The sequence below is a fragment of the Idiotropiscis lumnitzeri genome, chromosome 2, assembly GCF_059441095.1.
Source record: "Idiotropiscis lumnitzeri isolate Australia: NSW breed Sydney's pygmy pipehorse chromosome 2, RoL_Ilum_1.0, whole genome shotgun sequence".
Lineage (NCBI taxonomy): Eukaryota > Metazoa > Chordata > Actinopteri > Syngnathiformes > Syngnathidae > Idiotropiscis > Idiotropiscis lumnitzeri.
In genome coordinates this window covers 7204496-7219345 of record NC_142392.1, presented here as the reverse complement: position 1 = coordinate 7219345, position 14850 = coordinate 7204496, and the positions used below count along the sequence as shown (strand labels likewise).

Sequence of the window (14850 nt, the reverse complement as noted above, 5' to 3'; positions counted from 1 at the left end):
CTATTTTCTAATGTAAAATTAGTTTTTGTTACCATTTGCGATATCTTAAAGTACAAATATATGTATTGTAGGTTTAAAATGCATTTAAAGCTCACACTGACCAAAACGTTTGTAAGTTTCTTTCAATTAAAAAATGGACAGCCTATCATAAAAACAAATGTTACATTTAATTATTAGCGGCATAAACATTCAAGAGTATTTAATACTTTGCAGTCATTGGCTGGCAAGCCACGTTTTTTTCTTTATGCAAATCGCACATATGCAAATTAGGGCATATGCAAATGAGCTCACTCAATGTTTACGTTTTTGTTTATTTTTACAGGATGGAGGATGTTTTGGACACCAAACAACTTACAGATTCATAGTTCTGGACATCTGGACTCGTCTGCACTCCAAAGACAGCAACTTTTTTTGGGACAGGTATGTGTTCTGTTTCACGGCAAGGAACTCCATGCTCTGTGCTTAAGGGGATGGCATGCCAAATCACTCCAAAAAATTAATTTTGCCGATTTTCCTTTTAATGAAAGTTGGTGTGCTTGGTAGTGATGGCGTAACATTAAATCTAAAATTTGAGGTCAATTAGAGTAGTTTTTAGGTGCTACAAACCCACGCATATTAATGAGTTTGGCCAAAAGGGGCGTGGCCACCTTACTTTAAGCCCTTTTTTTTCAGGAACGACTTTGTCAATCTTCACAAAACACACATTTTTGGAATGGGAACTTAACAAGGAATTCAAATCTGCAATCATTTAGCAGATCAGTGCATATTTTTTTAACAGCTGAGCGAATTAATATTCGGGTGGCTGTAACTCCAAAATCGATGTTCTGATTGACCTCAAATTTCAGATTTAGTGTTGTGCAATCACTCTCAACAAGTACAGCAAGTTTCATTCAAATCAAAATCGGCTTGGTTTTAAACCCTTTGAGTGATTTGGCATTGAATGACCCCTTGAGGAGGTGAGTGTGATGCCACTTAGTCATTTTTCAGTGCGCCTTGACCTCCGCTTCATCGACTGCACACACACAAGCTCATCATTCAATGCCTTTTGAACATTTGTTTTTTCTAAATTGTTTAAAAATAATTTGTTTTATTAATAAGTTGCCAAAATATCACCAACTTGTTGGTTTTTTAAAATATTTTTTAAATTAAAAAATACAAATATTTTGCGTCCTGAAGAAAAATAATAGTTTTAAAAAAAAAATCCTTAAGCACATGTTCAAAAGCATTGAATGATGTTCTTGTGTTTGCAAGTGTTGTGCAGTACTTGAAGCTTTGGCCTGTTGTGCTGACGTGACATCACACACACTTCCTCAAGCACACATTGTGGCGTCCTCTGCTGCTGCTTCCATGTTGAGCCGGTCGGCCAGTGTTTGTGTTTAACTTCAGTCGAAGTTCATTGCTAAAATGGTGTCAAAAAAGCATGTTTGTGTAGTATATTGTTCAACTGTAATTAGAATGTTTGTTTTATTGCTAACTGCACCGTGACTGAGTTAAAAAAAATAATTTAAAAATTAATTAATTTTCTTCAAAATTGTGGTTATCCAAGATTTGTTTTTGTCATGTTCTCATTTGTTGAATGGATAGCAACTAGACTGTTTGAGATTTTTGTTTGGTCTCTGATCCAAGCAGGCTTCTTGGGTTCAAGCTCAAGGCCAGATGGTGAGCTGTCTCGTCTGGCCTTGAGCATGAACCCAAGAAGCCTGCTTGGATCAGAGACCAAACAAAAATCTCAAACAGTTCAGTTGCTATCCATTCAACAAATGAGAACATGACAAAAACAAATTGTGGATAACAACGGTTTTTTTAAAGAAAATGTAAATACATTTTTCAAATTTTTAATTAAAAAAACATACAAACTCAATCAGGGTGCAGTTAGCAATCCAAACACTCACATTCCAATTACAGCTGAGCAATTTACTGTACAAAAATTTTCTTTTTTCCCAATTTGACACCATTACAGCAATGTTGATGTGTGACTAAAGTTAAACACTGGATGACAGGCTGTCCATGAAAGCAGAGGCAGACGTGAGTGAAGTCCGTCATGTCAGTTCGCTTTAACCTCTGCTTGATGTATGACATATGGTGTAGAATGATGTATTTAAGAAAAAAAACTGCTTCTCTTTAAAATATATTGTTGAACTGTAAATGGAGTCTCCGTGTTTTCTTGCTCACTACACCCTCACTGAGTTTCAAATGACCTCGTTATGGATGCCAAGTGGACTGTTCAGGTTGTGCTGGAAAACGTTTGGCCTCGGCTCCGAGCAGGCTTGTTGGTTTCGTGCTCAAACAGCAGATGGCGAGCTGTCCTTGCTGGCGTTTGAGCATGAACACGAGAAGCCTGCTCGGACCAGAGGCCAAAAGTCTTCCGGCGCGACTTGAGCAGTCCGGTTGCCGTCCAATCACGGCCCGGAAAAAGCATGCGCGTAGCCACACCCACTTTGCAAATCTGGATTTGTCATGCGAAAATTTTTTCCACAACTCCGCCCACCTCTTGAAATGACCAATCAGATCCTTTCATGCAAAACAATTTCCCTAACTCCACCCACTCTGTGAAATTGACAAATCGGTTTGCCGGTATGCAAATAAATTTGCATAGCCACGCCCACTTTTGGCCAAAAATCGCCGATTTTGGGAATAATTTGCATTTCCACACCCCTTTATGCTAATCATAGCATTGTATGCTAATTTCTTTGCTTAACTCCACCCCCGTGCACGACCAACCAATCAGATCCCTTGCTGCTTCCTAATTTGCATAACCACACCCCCTTTCTACCTAACTAACCAATCAGATTGGTGCCTGCTCTGCATTTGCATAATGCCCCACCCACTTTCCTTCACTCCACTGTCCTTGAGAATTAGTTTTTGTTTCATTTATTTTTTTTTTATTAAAGATGTTACAAGAATGTATGACAAGATTTTATTTATTTGCAAAGTACATGGTGAATGGCAAAAAAACAAACAAAAAAATCCACAAAACTATGTACCACAAAAAAAACCCTTACAAGTTGGAGTCAGACAGGTGTCTCCTTGCCGCTGCTTGGTGAAGCCGTCAGCCAGCGGGCCCAACAAAACGACAGCGAGTCCAAAGTCACGGATGCCAGTCACTACCTGGAGAAAGGGGGACATGCGAGTTAGAGAACATTTCATGTGCAGTCAACAGTTGACTAAATTAAACCTACCAGGGATGAAGAGTTTGCATGGATGCACTCACAGGAAGCCAACTCTGAAAGAGAAAAAAAAAAACAAAACATTTTGTTGAAGTTGTCAAGTGCAGTCAGAGCACGCATGTACACACGAGTGGTGCAACCGTCTCAAACTTGTCTTTCACTTCTTGGCAGGCTGCTCCCAAGTTGGCTTCAACACCTTCTTGATGCCGTCCTCCAGCTGACGCCGACAACGACGCAGAGTAAGCAAAGAGCCCAAAGTCAAAAAAACAAGCTTACACAACCAAGTTTTGTTGAAATGACCATTTATTTTGCTTGCAGATTAGAATTCAAGTTGCACACCATGGAAGAGAAAAAAAGTTGCAGACCGAGGACAGTTTGGACCAGTGTGTCGTGACTTCTGGGAAACAAAAAGACATTGTGAGTCAAAACATTTAAACAACTTTGTTTGAGATGAAACGCAAGATCACAAACCTGTCAAAATTCCACTTGAGGCATTTTGTGATGCTGGAACCTTCTGTTTGATGACGAACAGTTGCCAGTTCTGCAAAGAGACAAAATGAGCAGCAGTCACATACAAGCCATCAAAAACCAACCGAGCACTTCCTTGTTTGGCCTCACCTTGATGTCCTCTGTGCTGGGGCCAACTTTGATTTCTGGAGGTAAACGGCCCAACATCCAGCAGAAGTGACCGCAGAAAACCCGCCATCATGTCAAGCTGCTTCTGTCAAACGACAAACAGAAATATTTAATTGACTTTAAGTCACGAGTAGTGGCTCAATCACGTTCTGTAGGGCCAAGATGTGCTTTGGCGCCACCTGGTGGACACAAGCAGGAAGAAAACCAACATGTGAGTATTGGCACAGAATGGCAAACGTACTTTTGTGAAGCGCATCTCAGTGCAGCATTGGGAACTACAAAAGAGAAATTGGTTAAAAAAAAATGTTCATGTCGGCCATTTTGTTTTGCAGCGTGATCAAACCTTCCATGTAGCTCATCTTCATGTTCTGAAACAAATTAAAACATGATATCATATTTGTATGCATTTGAGTGTTTTTATCTCACCAGTGACGAGAGCAGAGCTGAGCAGGACATCTCGGCAATGACCTGGAGCACGAAAAGGGCTGAAAGACACAATGACATAGTTGGCAACATGGCATTTGGTAAGCGCATTTAAATGCAGGTGAAAAAAAAAAAAAAAAAAGAGAGTGACGCCATTTTAGAGTAAATTTGGCCATTCGCTGCAGGATGCAAGCCTGTGGACAAAAATTAAAACTAAAACAGAGCAATTGTTGATTTTCATTTGAATTGTGAACATAAAAACACTGGCAACCTACCTTGTGCCAAACGCGGCTCTTTTGCTGCAATGCAAAAAATAAAAGTGCGTTAGTTTAAAAAGTTAACAGCGTTTACTTACCGCTTTAAATCTCAGGCGTTTGTATCATTTTTGCGTTTGGGATAATTAAACACTTGAGCTGCAAGATAGAAAAGTTATTGCATGCCGAAAACATGAATTAATGGTCAAAGTTCTAATGACGAGGCTAAAAAAAATAAACTTTAAACACTCACTTTGACAAACCTTTCGGTCATCTTGTCGAGGCGTCGACGTAAAGCTGTCAGCTCGGTGGAGAAAGAGAACGCTGGTTTGAAATTGTCGCAGCTTAAATAGATTTTCGCTAACGACGTGGTCACGTGCTTCTTTTTTTTCCTAAAAAGCTTTATTTAAACAAGAACACAAAAAAATGAAAGACGAAACTGACAGAAAAACAAGTGAAAAGAGAGCTAGACGGGATTCGAAACGACGCCGCTCACAGTTGCCTGCACCGTAATACCTGTCTTTAACCATTCGGCTAATTGCGCCACGACACTTCCGGGAATTTTTTCCCTTATATTTAATCCATGTTCATCGTCAGCCACTGAATTTTATATACTTAATCTATAAATCCAAACCAAACGCCCGTACCCGATAAACCAGAATTAGTCGAGTGGTTTTCGACTTTACATTTGGCTTGGATGTACTCGCGTTCGAATCCCGTATTCTGTTTATGTGCATTTATTTGCAACGGTGGTGCAGAGAGCGAGACTCGAACCCGAGTCACCTGAACCGGACGCAAAGTTTTAGACCAGTCAACCAACATGGATGAAAATCCACGCATTTTTTTGGTTGTATTTCTTTCTCATGTAGTTATGTTTCTCTGCAATAATTTTCTAGTCTGGTGTGATCTAAGCCAACAATTTCGGCTACCGCTGACCTAGTTCGTGTCCTGTTCTTTTCCTCATTTCTATGTATGTTGAAAAAGTTAGCCAAGAGCAAGATTCGAACAAAGTCAGCGCGGTAACGGAATCCTTTCCTTACACCATGAGCCAACCAGCCGTGTCGATCCGGCCCCAAAAACATGAAAGTCATGAGTACGCACACTGTTTTCTTATTTTTTTCAAATCAAAATCGGGTGCTGGTTTTCTCCTTCCTCCACATCATCCACTGAACTTCGAATCCAAGGACGGCCATTCTTTTGCATCACAACCAAGTCAACCCTGAATGCAGTTACTCCAGTTATCCACAGGAGGGCAGTATTGCATCACATCGAGTGCTCCGGCTGTTTCCTCGAAATTTATGTCTTGGTTTGCCTGCGCACACTTTTGGGTTTATGCGTAACTCATTGGAACATAAAGAACATGCAAAGATTGGACTGGGTTATGTCAGCTTTATTTGGGGAAACACAATATGACAAAGACATTTCACTTAAGGAATTTTAATTTGTTTTTTTTTAAACAACCATTCTGCTTTAGTATAGTGCAGAACTTAAACTGGGCTCAGAAGTGACCAGCAAAAATCTATGAATAATTTGTGCTCCCCTAACAGCAATCATAACTGCCTTAATAGTTCAAACCGTAAAAATATCACAAACTATGATCCCAAAACATTTGGAAAGAGGTTCGCAAAATGTGAACCATTAATCTTTACTTCCTAAAAGCATGTAGTCATAGAATGTAAATAAGTGAACAGTTTGCACGTCATATTTAATTGTGGGTACCAGTGTGTACCGTGCATGGCTTGTGCGTCAGGTGAAGCGAGGCTAAGAACACCTGAGATTAATGTAAAAATGTACACTCTTGATATTTTTCCCCTGTGCAGTCCCGATGGACTTAGACAGCTGAGAATGGAGATGGTTAAAAGCGAGCAAATGTTGCGCCTCTGCAGTCCCTCAATAATGACACTTGACCTTTTCCATCAGTCTTGTAAACTTGGCTTGACTTCACTTCCTCCGCGTGTCCACCAGGTGGTAGTCAATTGTCTACTGACCTTGATGAGCGTCTTTTTATTTTATTTTATTTTTTATGTCGATGTAATAAACTTAACTTAAACTGAGTGTGGCTGGTCCGTTTTTTAATTTTGTTTTCAGGTTTCCATCTTGGAGAAGTCTGACAGGAATGTTTCGATCTAATAATCGAGTCATATGGGCAACATGTAAAATCGAAGTCAATGTTCCCTTTGTAATCGAAATGTACTTTTGGAAGAGCATGCAGAATAAATGTGTTAAAGTTGAGCATGTGTTACCTGCGCACAAAATGTTCACAGTTAATGTGGACGCAACAGCAGCTTCATTGTGGGAACCTCTGCTCGTACAAACGATCAAAAACTCGTCACGTGGAAGGTAACTAAAATAGCCACGCGTTTAAAGAAACAAAACAAAGTTTACATAAACACGCCGATCAATCCAAACACTTTCTTGTTTTCGTTCCAACGGGCTTTTCACTTCCGGATTATAAATGTCATTTCCCTCCACAAAAAACTTTATTTGCCAGTCTGTCAATAAACATTAACACACGGGAGATAGAAAAAAAGAAACCACCCAATAACAAAACAAATATATCGACCGAGTCTAGTGGCTTCCTATAGTCTCGCCAACAATAATAAGACATTAGGACCGACTTGGGAGAGTCTTCCGTTTTTGGCATTCCACAACAGTACAACACTTTTTCATGACGTGTTTGAACATGCACCTGTTATCAGTTATACACCACCTGTATGTAGTTACAGTGATTCACCGCAAGACGGAAGCATATGTTGTGTTTTGCCCATTTCCCCTCTTAAAGTTCGCATCTTCACTATGACGTGATTTGACCATGCAATCGTCAAGATTTTTTTCAAACGACAAAATCTTTGGTCGTGTTCATCACCTCCTCCTGCACATACATAAAACCAAAAGTTTCTCCCAAGAATATTCTTTTTTACATCGTACAACAATCTGTTACAACTTAACTTGACAAAACAGTTTGGCACGTAGTGACCGTAGTTGTAGTTAAGTCAATTTACCACGGGAGGGCGATATTCCAATGCAATCAGTGTTTGGGACATTATAAGTGAAGTTTTTTTTTTCCAGTGACGAAATATTTGATCGTGTTTATGTCACCTCCTCCTGCAAATACATAAAACCAAAAGTTTCTCCTAAGAAAATTATTTTTTAGATCGTACAATATACTGTTACAATTGAACTAGACGAAACAGTTTTGTATATTATGTGCATTTATTTATCGCCGTACACCTTAAATGAATGTATTATTTTTGCACATTGCAAACATTTTAGCTAGTAAGACGTTAGCACGCAAAAAAAAGATGTTAGCACGCCATTAGCTCAATTCGTCGCGTCGAGAAAAGGTGGCCGGTTATGACGTCACACATGTTTTTTCTTCAAAAACGTACAGAGAATTTCAAAAAGCCACAATACGACAGCAATTTTTTTATTTTTGATTTTTAAATGAAGCCAGGTGCCACCAGTTTGATACCCGCCTGAAATACCAAATTTTCTAATTACATTTTGACTTTCAATGTTCCAATTTTTGCGCATGCGCAGGACAGCCTTGACATTTTTTTTTTCTTTCGGTGGGGGACGAATACATCTTTTAAACTCTGTATGTGCCGTTTTACACTCTGTCATTTTAGTTTGTTAATCGCTTTGTCAATATTTTTTTTATTTTTATTTTAGCGTCGCTGCGACCCGGAAGTTAAATCTACCGGAAAAGGAAATGAGCAATTGTTTGTTTGGGTGGTTCGTTTGCTAATGTTGTTTTGTGGAATTCGAACAAATGCGCTAAGTTTGTTAAGCTACCTCAGCTCAAAATAGTCTCTTTTTTATAGTTTACATGTGCAAAGACGTCCACGATGCAGGAATATATTCTCCACGTCGGCTGTACAAAAGTCCCGACGTATTTTGCAAAGGTAACGCATTCTCATCTTTTCCACGTTTTCACTGCTTGCTCCTCTAAAAATTGACTTTTCTTTAAAAAACAACCATACTATTTGGCGTGCCACACAGGTGAATTGTTTTGTTTTAATCAAAACATTAGGTGCATTTGCAACTGTAATGCTTTTTTTAATGTAAAAATCGTTTCTTTGCGATATCTTAAAATATAAAGATATGTATTGTATGTTTTAAATGCATGTAAATATCACACTGACCTTAACGAGTGCATTCCTGCTTTCGATTAGAAAAATGGACAGCCCGTCATCAAAACAAATGTTACATTTACTTATTAGCGGCATAAACATTTAAGAGTATTTTGATACTTCGCAGCTATTGGCTGGCAAATCACGTTTTTGCCTTTATGCAAATTGACGCATATGCAAATTAGACCATATGCAAATGAGCTGACTCAATGTTTATGTTTTTGTCTATTTTTCATGGATGGAGGATATTTTGGACACCAAAGAACCGACAGATTCAGAGTTCTGGACATCTGGACTCGTCTGCACCTCAAAGACGGCAACTTTTTTTGGGACAGGTATGTGTTCTGTTTCACGGCAAGGAAGTCCATGCTGTGTGCTTAAGGGGATGGCATGCCAAATCACTCCAAAAAATTAATTTTGCCGATTTTCATTTTAATGAAACTTGATGCGCTTGGGAGTGATGGCATAAGATTAAATCTGAAATTTGAGGTCAATTAGAGCAGTTTTTAGGGACTACAAACCTGCGCATATTAATGAGTTTGGCAAAAAGGGGCGTGGTCACCTTACTTTAAGCCGTTCTTTTTCAGGAACGACTTTGTTAGTCTTCACAAAACACATATTTTTGGAATGTGAACTTAACAAGGAATCCAAATCTGCAATCATTTAGCAGATCAGCGCATATTTTTTTAACAGCTGAGCTAATTAATATTCGGGTGGCTGTAACTCCAAAATCGATGTTCTGATTGACCTCAAATTTCAGATTTAGTGTAGTGCAATCACTCTCAACAAGTACAGCAAGTTTCATTCAAATCAAAATCGGCTTGGTTTTAAACCCTTTGAGTGATTTGGCATTGAATGACCCCTTGAGGAGGTGAGTGTGATGCCACTTAGTCATTTTTCAGTGCGCCTTGACCTCCGCTTCATCGACTGCACACACACAAGCTCATCATTCAAAGCTTTTGAACATTTGCTTTTTTTCTAAATTGTTTAAAAAATAATTTCTTTTATTAATGAGTGTCCAAAATAACACTGACTTGTTTTTAAAAAATATTTTTTAAATAAAAAAATATAAATATTTTGGCTGGCTCAGAAAAATAATAGTTTTTTTTTTTTTTTTTTAAGTCCTTAAGCACACGTTCAGAAGCATTGAATGATGTTCTTATTGTGTTTGCAAGTGTTGCACAGTACTTGAAGCTTTGGCCTGTTGTGCTGATGTGACATCACACACACTCTTCCTCAAGCACACATTGTGGCGTCCTCTGCTGCTGCTTCCATGTTGAGCCGGTCGGCCAGTGTTTGTGTTTAACTTTAGTCAAACTTCATTGCTGAAATGGTGTCAAATTGTTAAAAAGAGTGTTTTTGTAGTATATTGTTTAACTGTAATTCGAATGTTTTATTGCTAATTGCACCCAGACTGAATTTTTAAAAAATTAATAGATTTTTTTTTTATTTAAAAATTAAAAACTGTATCGATTTCTTTAAAGTGTTGTTTTGCACAATTTGTTTTTGTCATATTCTCATTTTTTGAATGGATGCAACTGGACTGTTTGAGATTTTGTTTGGTCTCTGATGCGAGCAAAACCCAAACAGTCCTGTTGCCATCCATTCAAAAAATGAGAACATAACAAAAACAAATTGTGGATAACAACGCCTTAAAAAAAAATAATTACAGTTTTTAATTTTTAAATTAAAAAAAAAACTCAGTCAGGTTGGTTTAGCAATCAAAACACTCAGATTCCGATTACAGCTGAGCAATTTATTGGACAAAAACTGCTTTTTTTTTAACAGTTTGACACCATTTCAGCAATGTTGATGTGTGACTAAAGTGAAACACTGGATGACAGGCTGTACATGAAAGCAGCAGCAGAGATCGCCACCATGCGTGCTCGAGTCCGTCATGTCAGTTCGCTTTAACCTCTGCTTGATGTATGACATATGGTGTAAAATGTATTTGACAAAAAAACTGCTTCTCTTTAAAATATATTGGTGAACTGTAAATGGAGTCTGCGTGTTTTCTTGCTCACTACACCCTCACTGAGTTTCAAATGACCTCGTTATGGATGCCAAGTGGACTGTTCAGGTTGTGCTGGAAAACGTTTGGCCTCGGCTCCGAGCAGGCTTGTTGGTTTCGTGCTCAAACAGCAGATGGCGAGCTGTCCTTGCTGGCGTTTGAGCATGAACACGAGAAGCCTGCTCGGACGAGAGGCCAAAAGTCTTCCGGAGCGACTTGAGCAGTCCGGTTGCCGTCCAATCACGGCCCGGGAAAAGCATGCGCGTAGCCACACCCACTTTGCAAATCTGGATTTGTCATGCGAAAAATTTTTCCACAACTCCGCCCACCTCTTGAAAAGGCCAATCAGGAACCGCCATGCAAAATAATTTGCCTAACTCCACCCACTCTCCTCAATTGACCAATCAGCTTGCCTATATGCAAATAAATTTGCATAACCACGCCCACTTTCTGCTGAGAAACAGTGGATATTGGCACTGATTTGCATATCCACACCCCTATATGCTAATATTGGCATTTCATGCAAATTTTTCTCATAACTCCACCCCTCTTCAAGCTCAACCAATCAGATCACTCGCCGGTACCTAATTTGCATAGCCACACCCACTTTCTTACCAACGCAACCAATCAGATGGCTGCCTGATCCTCATTTGCATAATGCCCCACCCACTATTCCTCACTCGACGGTCTTTGAGAATTAGGAATTTGTTTTATTTATTTATTTATTTTTATTAAAGATGTTACAAGAATGCATGACAAGTAAGATTTTATTTGCAAAGTACATGGTGAATGGCAAAAAAAAAAAGAATAAAAAAGTTAACAAAAAACTATGTACAAAAAAAATAACCCTTACAAGTGCGAGTCATTGGCAGGTAAAGTTGTCAGCCAGCGGGACCAAAGCATGGCGGGCTCAACAAAACGATATCCAGTCCAAAGTCACGGATGCCAGTCACTACCTGGAGAAAGGGGGACATGCGAGTTAGAGAACATTTCATGTGCAGTCAACAGTTGACTAAATTAAACCTACCAGGGATGAAGAGTTTGCATGGATGCACTCACAGGAAGCCAACTCTGAAAGAGAAAAAAAAAAAAACATTTTGTTGAAGTTGTCAAGTGCAGTCAGAGCACGCATGTACACACGAGTGGTGCAACCGTCTCAAACTTGTCTTCCACTTCTTGGCAGGCTGCTCCCAAGTTGGCTTCAACACCTTGATGCCGTCCTCCAGCTGACGCCGACAACGACGCAGAGTAAGCAAAGAGCCCAAAGTCAAAAAAACAAGTTTACACAACCAAGTTTTGTTGAAATGACCATTTATTTTACTTGCAGATTAAAAGTCAAGTTGCACACCATGGAAGGGGGGGAATAAAAAGTTGCAGACCGAGGACAGCTTGGACCAGTGTGTCGTGACTTCTGGGGAAACAAAAAAACATTGTGAGTCAAAACACTTTTGTGTTGATGAAACGCACGACCACAAGCTTGTCGAAATTCCGCGTCGGACATTTTGTGATGCTGGACCCTTCTGCTTGATGACGAACAGTTGCCAGTTCTGCAAACGTCGCCATCACGTCAAACTGCTTCTGAGGGCTCCACAGTGGACAAACCTAAACGGGAGGTGAGCACGAGATAAGTCCAGCTTCAATTTTTTAAAAGTTTATCAACATGAAAGATTTAAGGTTCATTGACATACTTGTAGAAATTCTTCATCCTGCAGATGCAAAATGTTGGTGGCCAGCGTGCAAAGTCCATGACGGCACCTTCACTCGAAGCTCCTGCACACAGTCCAAAAAAAGAAAAAAGTCCACACTCCTAAAATTTGTCAAGCTTGGGTCATCTCACAGAATGTTGATCATGGCGCCATGTTTCCCCCAGCCCTACAACAAACAAAAAAAATATTTCTTTGACTTTATTTAAATCAGAGTAGTTGCTGGTTCAGGTTCTCCAGGGCCAAGATGTGCTTTGGCGCCACCTGGTGGACACAAGCAGGAAGCGAACCAACATGTGAGTATTGGCACAGAATGGCAAATGTACCTTTGTGAAGGGCTTGACTGAAGCGCATCTCATTGCAGCTTTGGGGGAACTGCAAAAGAGAAATTTGTTAAAAGAAATGTTCTCGTCAGCCATTTTGTTTCGCAGAGTGATCAAACGTTCCACGTTGTAGCTCATCTTCACCACGTGCTGAAACAAATTAAAACATGACATCATATTTGTATGCATTTGAGTGTTTTTATCTCACCAGTGACGAGCGCAGAGCTGAGCAGGACATCTCGGCAATGACCTGGAGCACGAAAAGGGCTGTAAGACACAATGACATAGTTAGCAACAGGGCATTTGGTAAGCGCATTTAAATGGAGGTGAAAAAAAAAAAAAAGAGAGAGACGCCATTTTAGAGTCATTTTGGCCATTCGCTGCAGGATGCAAGCCTGTGGACAGAAATTAAAACAATTAAAATAAAGCAATAGTTGATTCGCGTTTGAATTGTGAACATAAAAACGCTGGCAACCTACCTTCTGCCAAACGCGGTTCTTTTGCTACAATACAAAAAAAAAGTGCGTTAGTTAAAAGGTTCACAGCGTTTACTTACCGCTTTAAATCTCAAGCGTTTGTGTCATTTTATCCCGCGTTTGGGATCATTAAACACTTGAGCTGCAAGATAGAAAAGTTATTGCATGCCGAAAACGTGAATTAATGGTCAAAGTTACAATGACGAGTCTAAAAGAAGAAACTTTGACAAACCTTTTGGTCATCTTGTCGAGACGTCGGCGTGAAGTTGTCAGCTCGGTGGAGAAAGAGAACGCTCGTTCAAATTGTCGCAGCTTAAATAGATTTTCGCTAATGACGTCGTCACGTGCTTCTTTTTTTTCCTCAAAAGCTTTATTTAAACAAGGGAACAAAAAATAAATAAAAGACTCAACTTTGCCGGAAAAACTAGAGATAATACGTGAAAGCAAGCCTGGCGGGGATCGAACCAGCGCCGTTCGAACGCGGTCGCACCGAAATGCTTGTCGTTGACCACTCGGCTGTTATCGCCATGTCACTTCCGGTGTTTTTGTCTTTTATATTGTACTCATTCACATTGTCAGCTACTGAATTCTATATACTTTAAACTATGAATCCAAACCAAACAGCGGAGTTCAATAAGCAAGAATTAGTCGAGTGGTTTTCGCCTTTGCGTTTGGTTTAGATGTATCCGTGTTCGAATCCCGTTTTCTGCTTATCTGCAATTATGTGTAATGATGGTGCAGAGAGCGAGACTCGAACCTGGGTCACCTGAACCGGACGCAAAGTTTTAGACCAGTCAACCAACATAGATGAAAGTTTTCGCATTTTTTTGGTCGTATTTCTCTTATATTTATTCCTGTTAGAGTGGCTTTGCCTGTCTGGTGTGGTCCAGTGTACCAAGCCAACGATTTCGGCGACCGCGGACAAAATTCGTTTCCCATTCTTTTCCTCATTTCTATGTCTGTTGAAAAAGGTTGCAAAGATCAGGGTTCGAACTTCCTCACTGCGGTACCGGAATCCTTTCCTAATACCATGGGCCAACCAGCCGTGTCGTTGCCACCTAAAAAAATGAAGGTCATGAGTTCCCATCCTGGTTTTTATATTGAAAGTTAGTGCTGGGTTTCCCCCCCACCCACGCCCCCTCCTGGGAGTCAACTACATCATCCACTGAACTTCGAAAACAAGGACGGACATTCTTGTGTATCGCTTGCAGGTCAAACCTGGGTACAGTTACTCAAATTATCCACAGGAGGGCAGTACTACATCACATCGAGTGCTTATCACTATTGGGTTTATGTGTGACTCATTTGAACATAAAGAACATGCAAAGCGTGTACTTGGTTATGTCAGTTTTATTTGGAGAAACACAAGATGACAAAGACATTTCAAACCAGGAAGTCCTATTTGAATTATTTTTTATTTAACGACCATTCTGCGTTCGTATCGTGCAGAACCTAAACTGGACCCAAAAGTGAATAGCAAAAAATATGAATGTTATGCTCCCCTAAAAACGATCATAGCTGCCTTAATAGTTCTCTGTACCTTATAAAAACGTGCAGCCATAGCAAATGTAATGTAAAGAAGGGAACAGTTTATGCGTCAAAATTAATCGTGGGTCCCAGTAGCATGAAGCTGAGGTACGAGATGGAGAAAAGTGAGCAAATGTTGCTCTTCTGCAGTCCCTCAATAATGACAATTGATCTTTGATAGAAGACAATGGTCCCTT

At 39.8% G+C, this 14850-nt stretch overlaps 1 protein-coding gene and 3 long non-coding RNA genes across 12 annotated transcripts; 2 read left to right on the top strand and 2 right to left on the bottom strand.

The window, feature by feature from the left end:
* Positions 1-2809: 2809 nt before the first annotated feature.
* Positions 2810-4990, bottom strand: LOC148341528 (uncharacterized). Of its 4 annotated transcripts, none has more exons than XR_015842195.1 (9): positions 4734-4990; positions 4582-4639; positions 4045-4288; positions 3786-3888; positions 3639-3708; positions 3507-3564; positions 3308-3384; positions 3180-3223; positions 2810-3108 (listed from the first exon to the last, which is right to left on the bottom strand). XR_015842195.1 is itself a non-coding variant. In XM_088288759.1 (7 exons), exons 3-7 carry the CDS (start codon positions 4057-4059, stop codon positions 3325-3327), a joined length of 306 nt encoding a protein of 101 aa, XP_088144885.1. In that variant the 5' UTR covers positions 4060-4288; positions 4582-4639; positions 4734-4990; the 3' UTR covers positions 3296-3324. The 4 variants fall into 4 exon arrangements, 2 of the variants coding, with proteins under 2 accessions (XP_088144885.1, XP_088144886.1); XR_015842196.1 differs by lacking the exon at positions 4582-4639 and adding an exon at positions 4502-4525; XM_088288759.1 differs by lacking the exons at positions 2810-3108; positions 3180-3223 and having other exon boundaries at positions 3296-3384.
* On the top strand, positions 2999-4199 carry LOC148341529 (uncharacterized). 2 transcript variants are annotated; one of them, XR_015842204.1, is made up of 4 exons: positions 2999-3126; positions 3339-3406; positions 3486-3584; positions 3700-4199. It is a non-coding gene; the product is annotated as an uncharacterized LOC148341529 (long non-coding RNA). The 2 variants fall into 2 exon arrangements; XR_015842203.1 differs by lacking the exon at positions 2999-3126 and having other exon boundaries at positions 3267-3406.
* A 3201-nt stretch (positions 4991-8191) lies between the features above and the next one.
* LOC148341527 (uncharacterized) lies at positions 8192-12828 on the top strand. Its single transcript, XR_015842202.1, has 5 exons — positions 8192-8948; positions 11808-11872; positions 11952-12056; positions 12163-12237; positions 12337-12828. It is a non-coding gene; the product is annotated as an uncharacterized LOC148341527 (long non-coding RNA).
* On the bottom strand, positions 11378-13570 carry LOC148341526 (uncharacterized). 5 transcript variants are annotated; one of them, XR_015842199.1, is made up of 11 exons: positions 13359-13570; positions 13207-13268; positions 12859-12917; positions 12654-12702; positions 12462-12496; positions 12313-12394; positions 12095-12226; positions 11973-12035; positions 11777-11850; positions 11652-11695; positions 11378-11580 (listed from the first exon to the last, which is right to left on the bottom strand). It is a non-coding gene; the product is annotated as an uncharacterized LOC148341526 (long non-coding RNA). The 5 variants fall into 5 exon arrangements; XR_015842197.1 differs by lacking the exon at positions 12462-12496 and having other exon boundaries at positions 13359-13551; XR_015842198.1 differs by lacking the exon at positions 12462-12496 and having other exon boundaries at positions 11973-12032; positions 12124-12226; positions 13359-13551.
* Positions 13571-14850: the final 1280 nt, after the last annotated feature.